This window comes from Olea europaea, chromosome 22, assembly GCF_002742605.1.
Source record: "Olea europaea var. sylvestris chromosome 22, O_europaea_v1, whole genome shotgun sequence".
Classification (NCBI taxonomy): domain Eukaryota; kingdom Viridiplantae; phylum Streptophyta; class Magnoliopsida; order Lamiales; family Oleaceae; genus Olea; species Olea europaea.
Genome location: NC_036258.1, coordinates 10,302,021 through 10,320,422, shown reverse-complemented (window position 1 = coordinate 10,320,422; position 18,402 = coordinate 10,302,021). Strand labels below are relative to the sequence as shown.

The following is an 18,402-nucleotide window of genomic DNA, read 5'->3' as shown; positions in this document are numbered from 1 at the left end:
TTGATTTGGAAATTACGTCATACTTAATCTCCTGTATATGAATTTTTCCCTTCTAATTTTTTCAATTTCGGATCGAATATCCAATAACATAGTAAATCCCATATGAATTTAACAATCAAATATCCACTGGATTATCGGATCGGATCCAATAATTATTTTTAATGAATAGGATCGAATTTTGACAGATCTAATCCATATCTGATCCATTTACAGCCTTCGCACATTCTTCATCAAAATACAATTTCAAAATACATTTCCATAGAAAGACGGGTATCAAGTAAACCATAATTTTTTGGAAAATATATAGTTAAAAAGTAGAGAAAAATCTTAGCTTTGTTTGAACTCCATTAAAATTAGTTTTTAGGAAAAATGTATTTTGAAACAGTGATTTTTTGAAAAATGAGTGATAAAGAAATAAGAATTTTTTTTTGGGGGTTTGTGTAATATTATTCTATTAAAAGATGTGTAGTTGACAAAAAAGAAAAATGCATTAAAATCAAAATGAGCTAGACAATGGCGTAATTAAAAATAAATTTTAAAAAAATGAAATGTGAAAATTGAAGCTCAAACACGGACAATACTAACCATGTTTAACCCCTATTTGACAACTATTCTTTTAAAACTTTTTTTTCATACTTATTTTCAACCATATATTCTTAAATTAATATATATATTTTTCACGTAATTTTTTTTTCTATTTTTAACCATACATTCATTAAAAATTTATTATTTAAAAATTCATTCTACCCAAAAAATGATTATCAAAAAGGTTTTAGGGTTTGTTTGATTCCCTTTTTTTCCAAAACATATTTTTATCTCTCTCTTCTTTTCAATCATTAATTATTCATTAAAACACTATTAAACGAAAATCAAAATTTTTTTCTTACTTTTTAATAATGCATTTTTTATCAATCTACTATTTTAAAATATTTTTTTTATGAGGCTCAAATATCCTCTTAGCTCTTGCTTGAGCCGCATTTTTATAAAAATGCATTTTTTTATTGTGTAATGACGGAAAATGTGCGATTAAAAATAAGAAAAAGTTATGAATTTATGTATAATATTATTTTGTTGAAAAATGTGTCATTCAAATGATATTAAATCATTATTTAAGAATGTATTTTTTTCAAATAACGTGGATCAAATAGGGTAATGAATTATATATCAGTCGCTAAAAATATATAACAAACAAAAGGAGTGATCTCGCACGTGCCAACTCCTTCAATTTATTTGAATTCAAACCTGTGCGCCTTTTCTACCCTTCAATTTAATAATTGCATTTTTCTGCCCTTTTCTATCATCTCTCTCCCTGGGTTCCATATTCAAATCCACGAGGCGCCCTGAATGTTTACATCCTCATTCAATCGCTACATTCAAAATCTCTCTTTCCAGTATCATCTCAAAACAAATTCTACCAGCTTCCAATTAAGGTAAACATTTTTCTTGCTTTTTGAAATATTATGCATTTTGTACATTCATTAAGCCGTTATGCGCGTCTATATAACGGATTCTGTTTTTTCTTTCTTTCTTTTTTTTTTTTGTTGGCAGATCTATGTATGTGTTGAAATGTGTTTTATGAAACCGTAACTTTTGCATCTGATTGTTCAATTTTATTTTTTCGTGAAAGAGGGAATGATAATCCTTAATTTCGGTTATCTTATTTTTTTTTTAATATATACTGAAGCTAGGGATTTAATTTGCGGTCTTGGCACTGATTGATTGAGAATGGAAATGAATAACTCTGATAACAAGGACTCGTTGCAATGTGTAAGAGTTGCTGTGAATATTAGACCACTGGTTACGTCCGAGCTTCTTGTTGGATGTACTGACTGCATATCCGTGTTCCCAGCTGAAAGTCAGGTAGCCTTTCAACTATTTTTTTTCTTGTCATTTCCTGCATTAAGTTCTACAGTGAGGGGATGGTTTTTAACTTTGATGACATGCTGAATCCATTGTTGATGATTCCATTGGTACTTCTGGATGCATGAACAGGTGCAGATTGGATCGCACTCCTTCACGTTTGATTACATTTTTGGGAATGGGGGGTATCCGTGTTCGCGTATATTTGATGAATGTGTTGCCCCACTTGTTGATGCTCTCTTCCATGGCTACAACGGCACAGTGCTCGCCTATGGCCAGGTCACATGCAGTATCATTTTACAGTTTTATTGCTGGAAATATTCAAGAAAGTGTGTTTTGGGATGCAAATGTGCCTTATCACTTCTAGTATTATTTCTATCTATGAGTTACACTTGGAAGTTTAAGTTAAATGTAAACTCATATATTATACTTGGTTATGTGTCTCAGACCGGTTCAGGAAAAACTTACACAATGGGTACAAATTATGGTGGAGAAGAGCATCAAAATGGAGTCATTCCTAAAGTAATGGATACCATTTTTTCAAAAGTGGAGGCTATGAAAGAATCTGCAGAGTTTTTGATAAGAGTGTCTTTTATTGAGGTATCAGTTATGAAGTTAGAATAAAGTACAGTCTTCGTTTTGGTTGCTTTTCCTATTCATTTATTATTATTATTTTCCTTTGTGTCATAATTTTGCAGATTTTTAAGGAAGAGGTGTATGATTTGCTAGATCCAAACATACCATCTATGTCCAGAAGTGATCTGCAACCGAAGTCTACTGGTCTTGCAAGAGTCCCTATTCAAATTCGAGAAACAGTGAGTGGAGGGATTACACTTGCTGGAGTAAAAGAGGCAGAAGTCAAGACAAAAGATGAGATGGCATCATACCTATTGCAGGGTTCGGTATCTCGTGCCACTGCGAGCACAAATATGAATAGTCAGTCAAGGTAGACTTATTCGACACCACAATGATAATTTAAGTGGAAGTATTCAATCTTGGAGTGCTAAATGTGTGGCTATTTAGGTTCCATATTTTGCCAAAATTCGTGAACTTCATCAGGTGTATATGTCTTGTTGAAATGAAAAAAAAAAATCAAGCCAATTCCCCTTTCCGTTCCTTCTGTTCCCATAGAAAACTATAGCGGTCATGTCTAATGACTCATTTATTATTAGGAAACTTGATGAAAGATTATGACTTTTTCAGTTTTAGTTTTGGTGTTCTTTATCGAAACATTGCTTTCATAATTAAGAATCTGCTGGTGATTATGTTTATATACATATAGTGTCAGTGCATTTTTTCTATTTGTTGAATTAGAAATGCAGAAAGTTCTACAGGGTTTTGTTTCCAATAAAATTATATAGTAACCTTCTTACTAAGCTTTTTGCTACACTGTATTTGTTAAAAAGTCGTTCACATGCCATCTTCACAATTTCTATGGAGCAAAAGAGAACAACCAGTTCGTCAGTTGGAGATGATGTTGGAGATGATATTTTGACTGCTAAACTACATTTGGTTGACCTTGCGGGATCCGAGCGTGCAAAACGAACAGGTGCAGATGGAACACGCTTGCGTGAAGGTAATGCTATATATGTTCATTATTTTTTCTATGTTGTTTCATATTTCTTAATCTTTTGGTTATTTTTTGATGTTGAAAAGTTTGAATCAAATTTCTATTTTCTGGTTTCACGTGGTCTAGGCATTCACATTAACAAGGGATTGCTTGCTCTTGGTAACGTCATTAGTGCCTTGGGTGATGACAAGAAGAGAAAAGAAGGAGGTCATGTTCCTTATCGAGACAGCAAGTTAACACGTCTATTGCAGGCAATAACTAAACTCCCTCAATCCCTCCTTCCCTACCCTTCCTTCAACAAATAAAAAGTGTACATGGAAGAAGAATCGATCACAATGCATATGAAAAATTATTGTCCTGGGATTATCCTACTCAAGAATCATGCCTTGTATGTTAGTTTGTACTATTACATTTTACAAGTAGAGCTGTAATGATCCTAGGAGGTTAATTGAACATTTGGAAGGGATATATGTGCATAATATATTGATGCTTTTGGCATTATGTCCTATTTACCCTATTTCAAGAAACTAGCAAGTCATTGGCCTTTCTATCAGAGGAAAAGAAAGTCATGAAGAAGGATGATGATTCTGTTATACTAAACAAGTTCCAAAAAAGAATTGCACTGATTATTAATAAATAAGACAAGTGGTGGCTCAAATTTTTTACTAGATGCTTTTAAAATATTTTAGTTTTGACATTACATTGATTATCATAGAGAGCATTTATAAGTTTTTAAGAATAAACTGTGTTCATAAGATTATTATCTTTTATTTCCTCTTATGTGATGATGAATATTTTAATTCCATGTATTTTCACCTTATTTAAGTAAGCAATTGTGTTTATTATACTAAGTTGTGGTTCATAACTTCATGTTCTTCAGGATTCACTCGGAGGAAATAGTAAAACGGTTATGATTGGTACGCTCTTTAACTATTCTCATTGCATTAGCCGAGACATGACGCGAAATCATTACAGACAATCATAATCTGTTTGAAATGTTATGATGGTTGACATCTCATATTTTTATTTTTCAAAAATTGATCTTATCTTCGTGTTTTATACTTTCTTTCGTGTTTGCAGCTTGTGTTAGCCCTGCTGATGTGAATGCAGAAGAAACACTAAACACATTAAAATATGCAAATCGTGCTCGTAACATTCAAAACAAAGCAATTGTAAGTTTTAATGTGCAACACAACTTTGTAATTAATCATTTCTAAAAAAATTACTAACTTGTTACATTATCGTGTTTCATTTCTTTCACTTTGTAGGTCAATCGTGATCCAATGGCAACTCAGGTGCAAAGGATGCGAAGTCAAATCGAACAGTTGCAGGCAGAGTTGCTTTGCTTTCGTGGAGATTCCACTTCACCAGTTGAAGAACTTCAGGTATATTGGCTGCCACTAAATCTATGTTCATTTACACGAATCAAAGAAGTTCAAGTAGTTCACTAAATCTGAGCTCAATTTCTCCTGAAGATACCACAAGGTGAGATTTTCTTATTACAAATAATTAGCATTAAGGTTTTGATTGGGGTGTCCACTTTATTTGTGTGAAGAATTCAGTTGGTGATTTCCTTTGATCCTTCTTAGCACTCTTGATTACTGGAACCAAGTACTTAATATTTGTTGACAGCCTTCTACGCATTATATGTTATTTAAAGATATTTACACCAAATTCGTTGTATGTAGATGCTTAAGCACAAAATTTCTCTGCTTGAGGCAAGCAATGATGAGCTAAGAAAGGAACTTCAAGAATGTAGGATCAATAATGAGCAACTAAAGCAGCGTACTTTTGATGCACAGGTTGGTCTCATTTAAGTGGCAAACTATTTTACTTCTTCAACATAAAAAAAAAATTATGGATTAATATACAACTGTTGAGTGTCTTGGGTTAATCAAGTTTAAATTTCTGTAATAATAGGTGGAAAGGGATGGATTGCTTTTCAAAATTGAATCTTCTCAAAATGGGAAAAATTGGAATGAGATTGACTCAAATTCGGAGAAGGTTTGATTCTGTGATTGCCTGGACCCATCTTCATTCTGATCTAATTGCATTATTTCGGTGAACTATTGAGATTGAGGATTTATTTTCTTTTCCTTCAGGATTTTAATTTGGTGAAAACTTATGTCTCTAAAATTCAAGATCTAGAGGGAGAAGTGCAGCGTTTGCAAAATTTGGACAGGTCAAGATGCAAGGATTATGCTTCCGATTATGTTGGCTTGGAAGATGATGGACTTCACTCTGGAAACTCCTATATCATGGATTCTGATATAAAAAATGTTGAAACAAATGGTAGGCTACTGCCAGAACTTGTAGATTTAAATTATATGCTGGGTTGCTCAGGCTTAAGCTCTTTAGGTTAAATACTGGCTCTATATGTCCTTTAAAAAACACTATATAATTTTATGCTATAGATTTTTCTCAGGTAGTTATATTCATAACTTCTGTTTTGTACACTATGAAGTCCTTTGTGCGATAACTTCACTATTTTGACTTTTGACCATGTGTAGTGGAGGCTGAAGACGTGGAGAAAGAGCTAGAGCATTCTTCTCTTCAAGAAAAATTGGATAAAGAACTACAAGAATTGGACAAAAGACTTGAACAGAAGGAGGTAGACTTTTGAATACACACACACACATATAGACAGTGTTATTGAGATCTAGTTATAACAAGAGGTTAAACAATAGTGGGTTTGGGTTCTCATGGAACTTGTATTCTGGAAAGAAGTTAACAGAAAAAATGATCAGGCTCACGGGACTTATACTGCAAAATTACGTCATTGCTTTTTCTTTGCGTCTTTTCTTCGCCATGTTCATAAGATTTGATCTTTTCTGACCTTAATTAAATATTTGGATTCGATTTTCATTAACCCATTTTGATAAATGAAAAATGAAGACATGGAAGAAACCTTATACCAAAAATATATGGTTTTGAGAGTCAATAACTTTGTTCTCACATATGCACTAACATATAAACAAAAGCTGGTAAGAGAATTTGGAATTTGTGAACTCTCATAATATAATTAATGAAAGTATTCTAAAATTGACTAAATTCAGTTTCTCAACCATCACTCCCTCATTCAATCATTCGTCCTCTTACTTATGAAAGGCTGAAATGAAGAGGTTTGCAAGCGCCGACACTTCAGTCCTGAAGCTGCATTATGAGAAAAAAGTTCAAGATTTGGAACTCGAAAAGAGGGGCTTGCAGGTGAATTTTAATTTCTTTCTTTGATACTTCGATTTAAGTTGTTTCAATTCCAGCATTTTTTCTCCTAATACTGGTATTTATTTTAGAAAGAGATTGAAGAACTTAGGCACAATCTTGCAAATATTTCGTCCAACTCTGACGATAGCGCACAAAAGCTGAAGGAAGAGTATCTTCAAAAGCTTAATGTCCTAGAAACCCAGGTAAATCTTCATGCAAACTTCCTTCTGACCAAGAATATTCTGGTTAATGACTTCATTTCTCTGCAGGTAGCCGTGCTGAAGAAGAAACAGGATGCTCAAGCTCAGTTATTGAGACAAAAACAAAAAAGTGACGAGAATGCGAAAAGATTACAAGAGGAGATTCATAGAATAAAGACACAAAAGGTTTTATTCTATGGTACTTCAAATTTGTTAATGAAAGAAATAGTCTCTTTTTTGCTGATTGTCTTTTCTGTTTCAAGGTTCAATTACAACAAAAGATAAAGCAAGAATCCGAACAGTTTAGGTTATGGAAAGCATCTCGAGAAAAGGAAGTTCTTCAGGTATTGCATATTGCAATGGTACCTTTCCTTTGTCTTTCTCTTCCATGTAAAAGCAGAAAAATAGAAAAAGGAAACTAGTAAAACATTATCGGCTATAAAATTTAGCCTAATGGATTGTCCTTGAGGTGTAAGCCTAGACAAATGGTACTCAAGTTGTAAGCTTTGAGTTGTTTCATGGACCCTCATGTGAGGCGTGCCTCAAGGTGTAAGCCTCTTATAACTTTTTAAAACGATGTTATGAATCAGTTCACCCTCAAATGCTGAACTTCTTCAATGTGTAAGTTTCTAATAACTAGATTAATCAGTTGAGGTGTTTTATGATTGGTTGCAGAAATTTAAGCCATGTGTTTAGTTATTTAAGTTATTCATAGATTGTTGATTATAATATAACCCTGCGCACAAAAGAGTGAACGAGCAGTCGATAGTGTCAAAATATGTTATATCAATTGCCTTTGTGCAACATAATGTTTGAAGGTACTAAGCAATTCTCGGATGCATTCTTCTTTGTAGCTAAAAAAAGAAGGAAGAAGGAACGAGTATGAAATGCATAAGCTTTTGGCATTAAATCAGAGGCAAAAGATGGTAAGTTAGATGTCTAATAAAAATTTTTCACTTCTCTAACTCTATAATCATGTATTTCACTTTTTATATATTGGCATTTTAGGTCTTACAAAGAAAGACCGAAGAAGCCTCTATGGCTACCAAACGACTCAAAGAGTTGCTAGAATCTCGGAAAGCTTCACGTGAAATATTTGGTTGGATATGAGACCTTTGTGCTTTGATGGATGTCTATAATACAAGTTTTCATAACTCATTTCTTTCGCACCTATGCAGGTGGTGGAAATAAAAATGGTCCAGGAATTCAGGTATCTATCTCTACTGGAAAGACTTACTGGGAGTATGATATAGTTTTAGCATATAAGAAATATCTTGTGAAATGTGTGAAAGTAGGACACTCCAAAAAATGGGTGTTAACCTCTATTTTTATTGACACGATTGACGAGTGGAATTGATACATGAGGTTTTATTAATGTTTAGCTCGATTTGTTATCCACTCATTTCTTAATTTACACATTTTTTGTTTATTTGAAGGCATTATTGCAGGCAATTGAGGATGAACTTGAGGTTACAGTACGGGTACATGAAGTGCGATCAGAATATGAACATCAAAAAGAGGAGTACGTTTATAATCATTTAACTTTTCGCATTGCTTTGTGCACTGAGAGCAGCACACTGCCAAATTTTGCTTTGTGTTGTGGATGAAATTTTGTGATTCAGATTATCCTCCGCACATATTTTTAAAGCAGTTTTACTATTATATCTGTTTTAAAATTTAATTTATTTACCTTTCATTTTTTATCAATTCTTGGATAGAGTATCAAAACCTCATTTCCATTTTGTCATAAAGATAAGAGTCCTTGCCCAATTTTAAATTGCATTGATATACCAGCAGTTAAATAAATTTCCACGTTGACTCCCCTCATGGATTTATATAAATTTATGTTGTTGATAATTTATGCTAAAAAAAAGTTTGACATGCCAGGTTATCTTATTGATTTTGCATTAAAATAAAATAATTTTTCCCTTTCAAATTTTATTTATCTAAACAAAATTTTGATAGAAGAAATAGATATCTACTGACAAGTATGTACTTAGTCGTATCTTCAATTTGTCATTATTTTTAGCAGCAGTTTCATCTAATCTGATAGTGGAGATAACATCTGTCTCCTTTCACTCGTTAGTTTGGCTATAAAATTATCCTAGACTGCACAATAAGATTATATTCATATTTTATTTGGTCGAGTTATATCAGGCTTATGATTTCTATATTGGCTCATTATCTTTTTCTTTGTGTCTACTAGCACCACTATGATATTGGATACAACGAGACCTAAACATTGAAATTTTTTTGGCACCTATTAACATTTTAAACCACTTGAATTTGGTCTTTCGTGATGTCTGTCTCCCTAAGTCTTGTTTTTCATTGACTAGTCATGTTTTGGTCTCACCTATTTTACCTGTAGTCTTCTTCTCTTCCGAAGATTTGAACATAACACACTAATTATTGACAGCTACGCATAATCGTTCAACTTCTTTTTCCCCATTTATTTATATATCCTCTATCACTAATAATCATGTAAGACATTTACAAATCAGACTTGAAATAGAAATAAGAGCACCAAGTTGGACTTCATTTAACAAAATATTACTGACATGAGAGCTGATGCGATGGCTTAAATACTAAAGCAGGTTCTTTCAGATATCAAGAACCTAAGGAAAGATGAATTTGATTAGATTTTTTTTTTTTTTTTTTTTTGGTAAATTTAAACGAAGTCTGTTCTATGCCATCTTTTGCTTTTAAATTATGCACATTCTTTTTAACGTATTCATTACTTATTATTTAGACAATCATATCTATGCCCTTCCCAAAAGAATATTGGATTTTGCTTGGTGTATAGGGGGGAGGACATACAGGTTATTTATGGGGGGTATGTGGTGCAATACGGTTGGTCCGCTTTAGTCTTTTTTTTTTTCCCTTCCAACACCTAGTACAGTTTTTACACTTGGCTCGCTGGCATTTTTTCTTGAACTCTCGATCCATGTTGGCACTGATCCAAAGTGTTTTTGTACGACCTCTAGAAATTTTAGGTTAATAATTTGGATTATAGAGGACTTGAATTGGAAGCTGCAATGAAGTGTCTTGTCGGCCAAGTAAATTGGCTGGTTCGGGATTTTCAAAGTTGACACTCCTTGTCAAGTTCATGAGTGTTATCCAAGAAAGGGGTATAAAGAGAGGAAGCGATACGAGTCCACATGAATAATTGACAATTCGTGCATCTTTTTCAGTTCACTCGTAGAACTCGTCATGTTTATTTTTATTTTTCTTCTGAATTTGTAGTACTAATGGGTACTTGGCGGTCTATGTACTTTCATGGTTAGATGATGCAGTCATCATAACTCTCAGGATTCCTACCAGGAGAACAAATTTCTTCCTCTGCTGTGTCATTCTTCTCGGAGGATTTGCCATTATGACATTCATTCTGTTGGGAAAATGACCTCCCAAAGATTGCTCAAGAAATTAAGCTTGACAATGTGATAAATTTCCAAACCACTTGAAGAACAAGAAAATGGGGAAGAAATGATTTTCAATATATATTGGAAGAACAATGTATTGGATTACTTGAACAAGCCTCAAGTTAATCCCAAAGAAAGAAAAATGGCTTTGAATTTATACCCAAGAAGAACAAACTCTTACTTGTAAAACTCTATCCAAGCCCTCTCTATTTTTCTCTCTCAAAATCGTGTCTTGAAATGAAGGGGAAAAACCAAATATATAAATAGCTGAGTCTGGCGCCATGGCGCCAAGATGGATCAGAACCATGGGCGCCATGGCGCCTGCATCACTGGACCATTTTTCACACTTTGGGCGCCATGGCGCCCAATCATGGCGCCATGACGCCTGACTCCCTGCACTCTTTCTCACAATTTTCCACCTCGTACATCATTTGATCGATCTCAAATTTTGGACGAACACAAGAAGAAGCAACAAGCGCCAAACTCGGCTGCACCATTCAAACCATGGTTGTCTACGTACCCAAATCTCGGGATCAAGCCTCCGTAGTTCACCTCCACCTTCATAAACTCTCCACCTCATTTGAACCCCGCCCCGAAGGGCCATGCCCTCTCGGGCATATCAACATGGACTAATGTGAAGCAAGTCCAAGCAATGTTGAAACTTGCTACCCGTTACCACTTTGGTTAACATGTCAGTTGGGTTCTCATTTGTGTGTACCTTCGAGAGTGAAATATCACCTTCCTCTATGACATCACGCACAAAATGATACCTTATGTCGATATGCTTGGTTCGAGCATGATGAACCTGATTCTTAGCCAAGTGAATCGCACTCTGGCTATCACACCACAAGTCCACACAATCCTGCTCAATCCCTAAATCATCTAGAAGACCCCACAATCACAATGCTTCCTTCACTCCCTCTGCCATGGCCATATACTCGGCCTCTGTAGTAGAAAGAGCAACTGTAGCCTGTAACATCGATCGCCAACTAACTGGGGCACCATGTATGCAAAACACATATCCAGTAGTAGATGGTCGTCTATCTAGATCACCTGCCTAATCCGAGTCCACAAACCCACTTATATGACATGCATCTCCACCAAAACATAGACCCGTATCCGCGGTACCTTTTAAGTACCTCAGGATCCACTTCACAGCTTCCCAGTGTGCCTTCCCCGGATTCGCCATGAATCTACTGACCACACTCACCGCCTGTGAAATATCTGGGCGTGTACACACCATGGCATACATCAAACTGCCAACTGCACTAGCATAAGGCACACGATCCATGCGTACCCTTTCTTCCGCTGTAGTAGGAGACTGTTTACCAGAGAGCCTAAAATGTGGAGCCAATGGAGTCACCACCGACTTTGCACCTTGTAACCCGAACCTAGCAATAATCCGCTCAATGTAGCCTTTCTGACTCAAGATCATTCGCCGGTTCGTCCTCTCTCTTCTGATCTCCATACCCAGTATTTTTCTAGCAGCCCCCATATCCTTCATCTCAAACTCTTTACCAAGTTGGGATTTCAACTTATCTATCTCCACCTTGTTTTTCGAAGCGATAAGCATGTCATCCACATATAGAAGAAGATAGATATAGTTACCTCCCCGAAGTTTCCGAATATAAACACAACAGTCATACTCACTTCTGGAGAAACCATGCTTTAGCATGAAGGAGTCAAATCGCTTGTACCACTGCCGAGGAGATTGCTTCAATTTATATAGTGATTTTCTCAAGCGACATACATGACGTTCCTTATCCTCAACCTTGTAGCCCTCAGGTTGATGCATATAGATCTCCTCATCCAAGTCCCCGTGCAAGAAGGCGGTTTTGACATCGAGTTGTTCCAGCTCAAGATCATGATGAGCAACAATACTCAATAGCACCCGAATGGAAGTGTGCTTGACCACAGGAGAAAAAATCTCATTGTAGTCAACTCCCTCTCTTTGTGCAAACCCCTTAGCCACTAACCTTGCTTTGAATCTTGTACCACCGACCTTGGTAGGATCCTCCTTCTTTTTATACAACCATTTGCAACCAATAGCTTTCTTACCTATAGGCAATGGGACAACCTCCCATGTTTGGTTCTTGTGAAGTGATTCCATCTCTTCTTCCATTGCCGCCAACCAACTCTCGCTATTGTTGTTTAAAATAGCTTCCTTGAAAGTGGTAGGCTCATCATCCTCCACCGAGAGTGCATACTCAACCAAATTTGTTTGCCCATAGTGCCTCAAAGGCTCATCTGACCCCAACTTTAGAACTTGCTTGTAAGTACGGCGTGGCCTAGAAGAAGCCAAGTTGTCTGCAAGCTGTTGTTGTTGCTGTGCTTGTATATTCTCTTGCTGAACAGCCTCTTGTTCAAGCCCATCATCACTCTCATCTTGAGTGTTTGTTTGATGCTCCTCTTGAACATGACTAGAATCAGGTTGATCTCTAGGTTCTATGTCAACAACTTGAGACATTATAGTCTCAACATCATCACAACCGGGCACTATAGCTTTCAACGAAGCTATCATGGAGTTCTCATCAAAAGTAACATCTCTGCTGATTATGAACTTAGAATCCTCTAAACACCAAAGGCGATAGCCTTTAACACCTACCGCATACCCCAAGAATATAGCCTTCTTGGCCCTCGCATCAAGCTTTCCCTCGTTGACGTGATAGTAGGCTGTGCATCCGAATATTCTGAGTTTCTCATAATCTGCATGTTCTCCTATCAATACCCTATATGGAACCGCCTTTGGAAGTGACAGAAGCCGGACCCCATACATCCGTGTGCACATAATCAAGAATGCCTCTGCTTCTATGTTTGTTTTGCTGGAACTGAACTCGGTGTGCTTTACCGTACACGCAATGCTCGCAAAAATCCATGCAAGGCTTCTTCAAGTTCTTTAGCAAGCCTTTCTTGACTAGCAAATCTAGCCCCTTTTCAGACATATGCCCAAGCCTCCCATGCCATAGCCGAGTGCACTCACATGGGTCTCCACCACTTCCACTTGTTCCAACTGCTACATCTTCAGTAACTTTAGTACCCTGAAGAGCATAGAGATTGCCTTCACGAATATCCGTCATCACAATCAAAGAACCACGAACAACCTTCTTTACTCCATTCCATGTTACAATCTTGCAACCATCGGAGTCTAAGGCACCAACAGAGATGAGATTCTTTCGCAAATCAGGAACATGTCTAACATCCATCAATGTTCTGACCACTCCATCATGCATCTTGATTCTCATTGAACCAAGCCCCACCGTTTTACATGAATGGTTATTACCCATCAACACGGTTCCACCATCAGTGCTTCTATAGGTAGTAAACCACTTCCTATTTGGACACATATGGTAAAAGTATCCAGAATCAAGAATCCACTTATCGGAGGTCTCTTCATCACAAGAGATGGTGTATCACTCATCGCTTTCCCCTCCTTCCGAGGCATAGCTTACCTCTTGCTTGACTTGCACTTTCCCGTTGTTGTTGTTCTTATTGTTCTTCTTCCAACCCTTTTTGTTTGGACAATTCGCCTTGAAATGCCCAAGCTCGCCACATTTGAAACAAGTCCTTTCCGCAAGAGGTCTAGAACTCGATCTAGATTTTTCTCCCTTACCCTTTGGTCGCACATTACTTCTTCCCCTTACAAATAATCCTTGAGCTTGCTCCTTGTTACCAATGGTAGACATGCCACTAGTTGCAATCTTTCGAAGATCATCCGCTAGAAGTGACGTTCTAGTGTCCTCCATCACAAGTTTATCACCCACAAGCATCAATGTTTGTACTAGGTTCTCGTAAGACTTTGGCAATGAAAGAAGTAGTAGAAGTGCTTGATCCTCATCATCTACATCCACATCAATGTCCTTCAAGTCCGATATGATCCTATCAAACTTGTTGACGTACTCCCGGATTGGTGTACCTTCATCTATCTTGCAAGTATACAATTTGGACTTCAAATAGATCCGATTTGTTAGAGCCGCCGTTACCTCACTATCAACCAAGAAAGCAACATCTCTTTCAAGGCAAAGAATGATAGGCGCTCGTGCCTCAAGATCTAGCTCTTCCCAATTCTCGTCCGACATATCAACGAGCTTCTTCTCCTTTCCCGCCAATGCCTTGTGCAACTTTTGAGAAATCAACAAATTTTTCATTTGCATTCTCCAATATGAAAAATCATTCTTCCCATTGAATTTCTTTATCTCATACTTCCCAATTTTCACCATTCCTCTAGTAGACATGATTTATTCACTTGTTTATCGAAAATAAACCACAAAAGTTCACTTGGGAATTTTCACAAACACCTGTGCACAACAAAGTTCAAGCAACTCACCACAAAATCGAAGTTTAACCACCTTGATTTAGGAAGAAGCTCTGATACCAAATTGTTGGGAAAATGACCTCCCAAAGATTGCCCAAGAAATTAAGCTTGACAATGTGAAAAATTTCCAAACCACTTGAAGAACAAGAAAATGAGGAAGAAATGATTTTCAATATATATTGGAAGAACAATGTATTGGATTACTTGAACAAGCCTCAAGTTAATCCCAAAGAAAGAAAAATGGCTTTGAATTTATACCCAAAAAGAACAAACTCTTACTTGTAAAACTCTATCCAAGCCCTCTCTATTTTTCTCTCTCAAAATCGTGTCTTGAAATGAAGGGGAAAAACCAGATATATAAATAGTTGAGTCGGGCGCCATGGCGCCAAGATGGATCAGAACCATGGGCGCCATGGTGCCTGCATCACTGGACCATTTTTCACACTTTGGGCGCCATGGCGCCTGACTCCCTGCACTCTTTCTCACACATTCCTTCCCCATTTGGCATGTTGAATGCTAAATGATAGTGATGCTTTTGGAAGCTGTCGCTATATTAACTTTCTATTCTCATTCTTAAAAATTAACTTTTATTCATCATCTCATTTATTTGGTAACTTATAACGAGTGATGATATAGGGTATCAAGATTTCTGATCAAAATAATTTGTTGTTTTTTTTATTGATCTCAATTTCTTTCCTAAATGGTGTAGTTATTGTTTGACCTGTTGCAAGAATTATTTACATTTCAATTTGATAACAATAATTTTGCAACTATAGGAGGACAAAAATGGCTAAAGAGCTTGCAGAACTGAAGGACGAAGCACAACGTCAAAAGCAGTACTTGAGGTCTGAATTTATATAGCTGAAATATTTCATTGAGGTTCATTTTTTTTTTCCTTTTTTCAGTGTCTTGTCTTACTTGTATGGCATCAACTGGCTAAAACGCTTATTTGATGGTGTCCATTGCAGTCAAGGCCCACAGACAATGTCTCCTTGTGCTAGAAATTCAAGAATTGTTGCTCTTGAAAACATGGTAGCTACTGCATCAAGTACCCTTATTTCTATGTCATCCCAATTATCAGAAGCAGAGGAACGTGAACGGGCATTTAATGGCAGAGGAAGGTGGAACCATGTTCGTTCCCTTGCTGAAGCTAAAAATATCATGAACTTCCTTTTCAACTTGACATCCTCCTCCAGGTAGTTATTTCTTCAGGAGTTGAAAGCTTTCCAAAAGTGCACTTGCACTCTTCATGTTTTTGGTAACTGACAATGCCACCCGCCTTTTAATTTCTAAAAGATGCCAGCTAAGGGATAGAGAAGTCAACTGCAGAGAGAAGGATTGTGAAATAAGAGATTTGAAAGAAAAAATAGTCAATTTGGTTAGACAGTTGGAAATGCAAAAGGCTGAACTCAGTCGTCAAGAGAAGTTAATGGTTAGTCCACTTTTCTTCTACACGAGCCTGTCAAGACATATGAAGAAGATATTACTTTACCAGGAAAATGAATTAATACATATTTTTTTGGTTTGTGTACCCAGTTAGTTTGTTCTATCTTATGCTGGTTAACTTGTTTTGTTTCTCTCATGATCATCCACTATTTCCCAATACTCAGGATTATTGATTTTTTTTTATTTCTGAAGTTGATATATTCTTCAAATTTTCTTTGAATGTTCTGTTAGAAGTTGGCTTCAAAGAGACAATCGAGGGAAATGACTAAAAGTTTTGAAACTCACATGCTCAATAACAGTGAAGGTCATGCTTATGACTTGCGGCCGAAGGTATTGCCTTTATAACATCAATCGAGTGGCCCCTTTATGCATTTTTTTTTGCGTGCTAATTTTAGGTATAACCAATAGTACGTAATTGATGGTTTGTCCAGGGATCTCGGAACTCCATTGTTTTCAATGGTGGAAGGTATAATTGCGAGTTGTTAGAAGATATGGATACATCGGATGATGATCTTCAGCCAGAGGATTCTGATATCCGTAGCGACGATGATGCTGAGTGGGTACGTACTAAAGAAAAAAAAATGCGCCAAGATAGGAAAAAGCAGTTTAAAATTGATAATCATCTTGAACTAGAATCGAATGTAAAAGGACAAGATTTAATGACTTCGAAAGATGGAGTCTGCTGCTCATGCAGTAAATATTCTTCATGCAAGACAATGAGATGTGAATGTCGAGCTGCAGAGGGTAGTTGTGGATCGTCCTGTAGCTGTGAGCCCACAAAATGCAGCAATACAGAGGAAGCTTCTAGGAAAGTCTCAGTGCAACCAGAATTTGTTGAAGCTTTCGAAAATTTATCAATGGCAACTGAAAATGAGAAAAGCCATGTTCTTGCTGCTGAAGGAGCAAAGTTACTTCAAAGTGCTCTATCTGAGAAGCCTGTCATCACAAGTGATGGAGGGACCGGAAGGAAGCCTTTATCAGACATCGGGAATGACCTGGTTAGTCTAGTTCACTATTGCTCTACCTTTTTTCAAAATCTTTATGGATTTGTTCAGTTAAATTGCAGATTGACCTGTTGAAACTATCTCCACTACATAGTTTTGAAATTTGACGTCTTTCTACCTTTAAATTCAATGCTGCAGTTGAATAAGATTTGTATCTCTCTGTAAATTGCAATTTCTGTAAGTTATTTTATCCAGAATTAGCCGTCTTATATCAACTTGTTAACTTGCAGACAAAATCAAACGCACCAAAGCCCAAAAAGAGAAAAAATTGGCGCAAATCAGTTATTCAACTTGTTCCTGCTATCCCCCCCACATTGGAAGCTCAAGGCCCTGTAAAATCAGAAAGCAATGTTGAGGCTGATATTCCTTTGAAGTTACCAAGAGCAATGCGCTTTGCTTCTGTAAATAACAATCCTTTGAAAGAAAGGAATTTGGATCAGCCAATTGAGTCTGTCGTTGATAAGGACACAACAAGCACTTCAACAGCACCTGTAAGTCCTCATCAACAGACAAGAACAACGAATGGTAAAGAAAACCAGGGACAATAAGCTATTTAGTGTTCCTCCCAGTTGAATTGAAACGGGGATCAGTTTTTCGAATCTTGTAGTGTATGGTAATTGCTCAACCTAGTAGGTTTGATCCTGTCCTCACAGGTGTTTCTACGAACTTTGATCAGCAAGAATGAAATTGATTATTGGGGGTCGTTAAAGATGTATGAATTTTCATTGATCATGTTATTTGTGAAATATACTTGTATATTCCAGGGAAAAGGCCGACTTAATTTCTTTTTCTTCTTAAAAGTTTGGTTTATTTGAACTCTTCGTTTGGCAAAATGGCTTGCAACGAATGGTTTCCTATTTATTGGTTTCTTGCACTACTATTACTGAAGCTGATTTGAGAGCAAGGTTTAGGGGACTGCCTCTATGCCAAGAAGGTAGGAAGAATGTGAGGGATGGAGCGTTTTGCCCTAGACTTGTTATAATGCTAGTGTTTGTATGTAGATAAATAAAACGTGGAAACATAAAATTAAGTCCTTGTTTGACAACTAACTTTTTCTCTATGTACTTATTTTTAACTATATATTTCTTGGATCCGGAGGGATTGTAATGAATGAATTAATGATGCGATATGAAGTAATGAAGATCGTAACGAGAAATAAGATTTAAAAGTGAAAAAATTAACAAAGAGAGATAATTGCAAAGGCAAGATGTTTTATTAATTGATAATATGAAGAGAAATACAAGAACTTAACAATTTTTGTTTCAACAAAATTGAAAGAGAAGATCACTATTTATAAGTATATAAATAGTATAAAGATGGAAATAATGTGGAATAAAGAAATAATATATTTTCATAAAAATTACGTGAATAAGGAAATAAATTTTTC

General features: G+C 36.2%; 1 protein-coding gene across 3 annotated transcripts; it reads left to right on the top strand.

Moving 5' to 3' along the window:
- Positions 1–1,273: 1,273 nt before the first annotated feature.
- On the top strand, positions 1,274–17,808 carry LOC111371687 (kinesin-like protein KIN-4C). Of its 3 annotated transcripts, none has more exons than XM_022993816.1 (28): positions 1,274–1,430; positions 1,685–1,860; positions 1,993–2,139; positions 2,308–2,460; positions 2,559–2,806; positions 3,267–3,436; positions 3,557–3,681; positions 4,311–4,347; positions 4,511–4,602; positions 4,699–4,815; positions 5,119–5,232; positions 5,351–5,434; positions 5,533–5,722; positions 5,941–6,041; positions 6,539–6,637; positions 6,724–6,837; positions 6,904–7,020; positions 7,098–7,178; positions 7,689–7,760; positions 7,843–7,933; positions 8,013–8,044; positions 8,271–8,356; positions 15,342–15,410; positions 15,534–15,761; positions 15,862–15,997; positions 16,246–16,341; positions 16,443–17,009; positions 17,246–17,808. In XM_022993816.1, the coding sequence occupies exons 2-28, from the start codon at positions 1,726–1,728 to the stop codon at positions 17,561–17,563; spliced, it is 3,819 nt and encodes a 1,272-aa protein (XP_022849584.1). In that variant the 5' UTR covers positions 1,274–1,430; positions 1,685–1,725; the 3' UTR covers positions 17,564–17,808. The 3 variants fall into 3 exon arrangements, with proteins under 3 accessions (XP_022849584.1, XP_022849583.1, XP_022849582.1); XM_022993815.1 differs by having other exon boundaries at positions 1,275–1,430; positions 1,689–1,860; positions 16,243–16,341; XM_022993814.1 differs by having other exon boundaries at positions 1,275–1,430; positions 16,243–16,341.
- The last annotated feature ends 594 nt before the right edge of the window (positions 17,809–18,402 follow it).

Coding starts and splice junctions, on each gene's coding strand:
- LOC111371687 (XM_022993815.1), top strand. CDS start 1,726: ATGGAAATGAATAACTCTGATAACAAGGACTCGTTGCAATGTGTAAGA. Junction 7,934..8,012: donor AGCTTCACGTGAAATATTTG/GTTGGATATGAG, acceptor GCACCTATGCAG/GTGGTGGAAATAAAAATGGT. Junction 15,998..16,242: donor GTCGTCAAGAGAAGTTAATG/GTTAGTCCACTT, acceptor ATGTTCTGTTAG/AAGTTGGCTTCAAAGAGACA.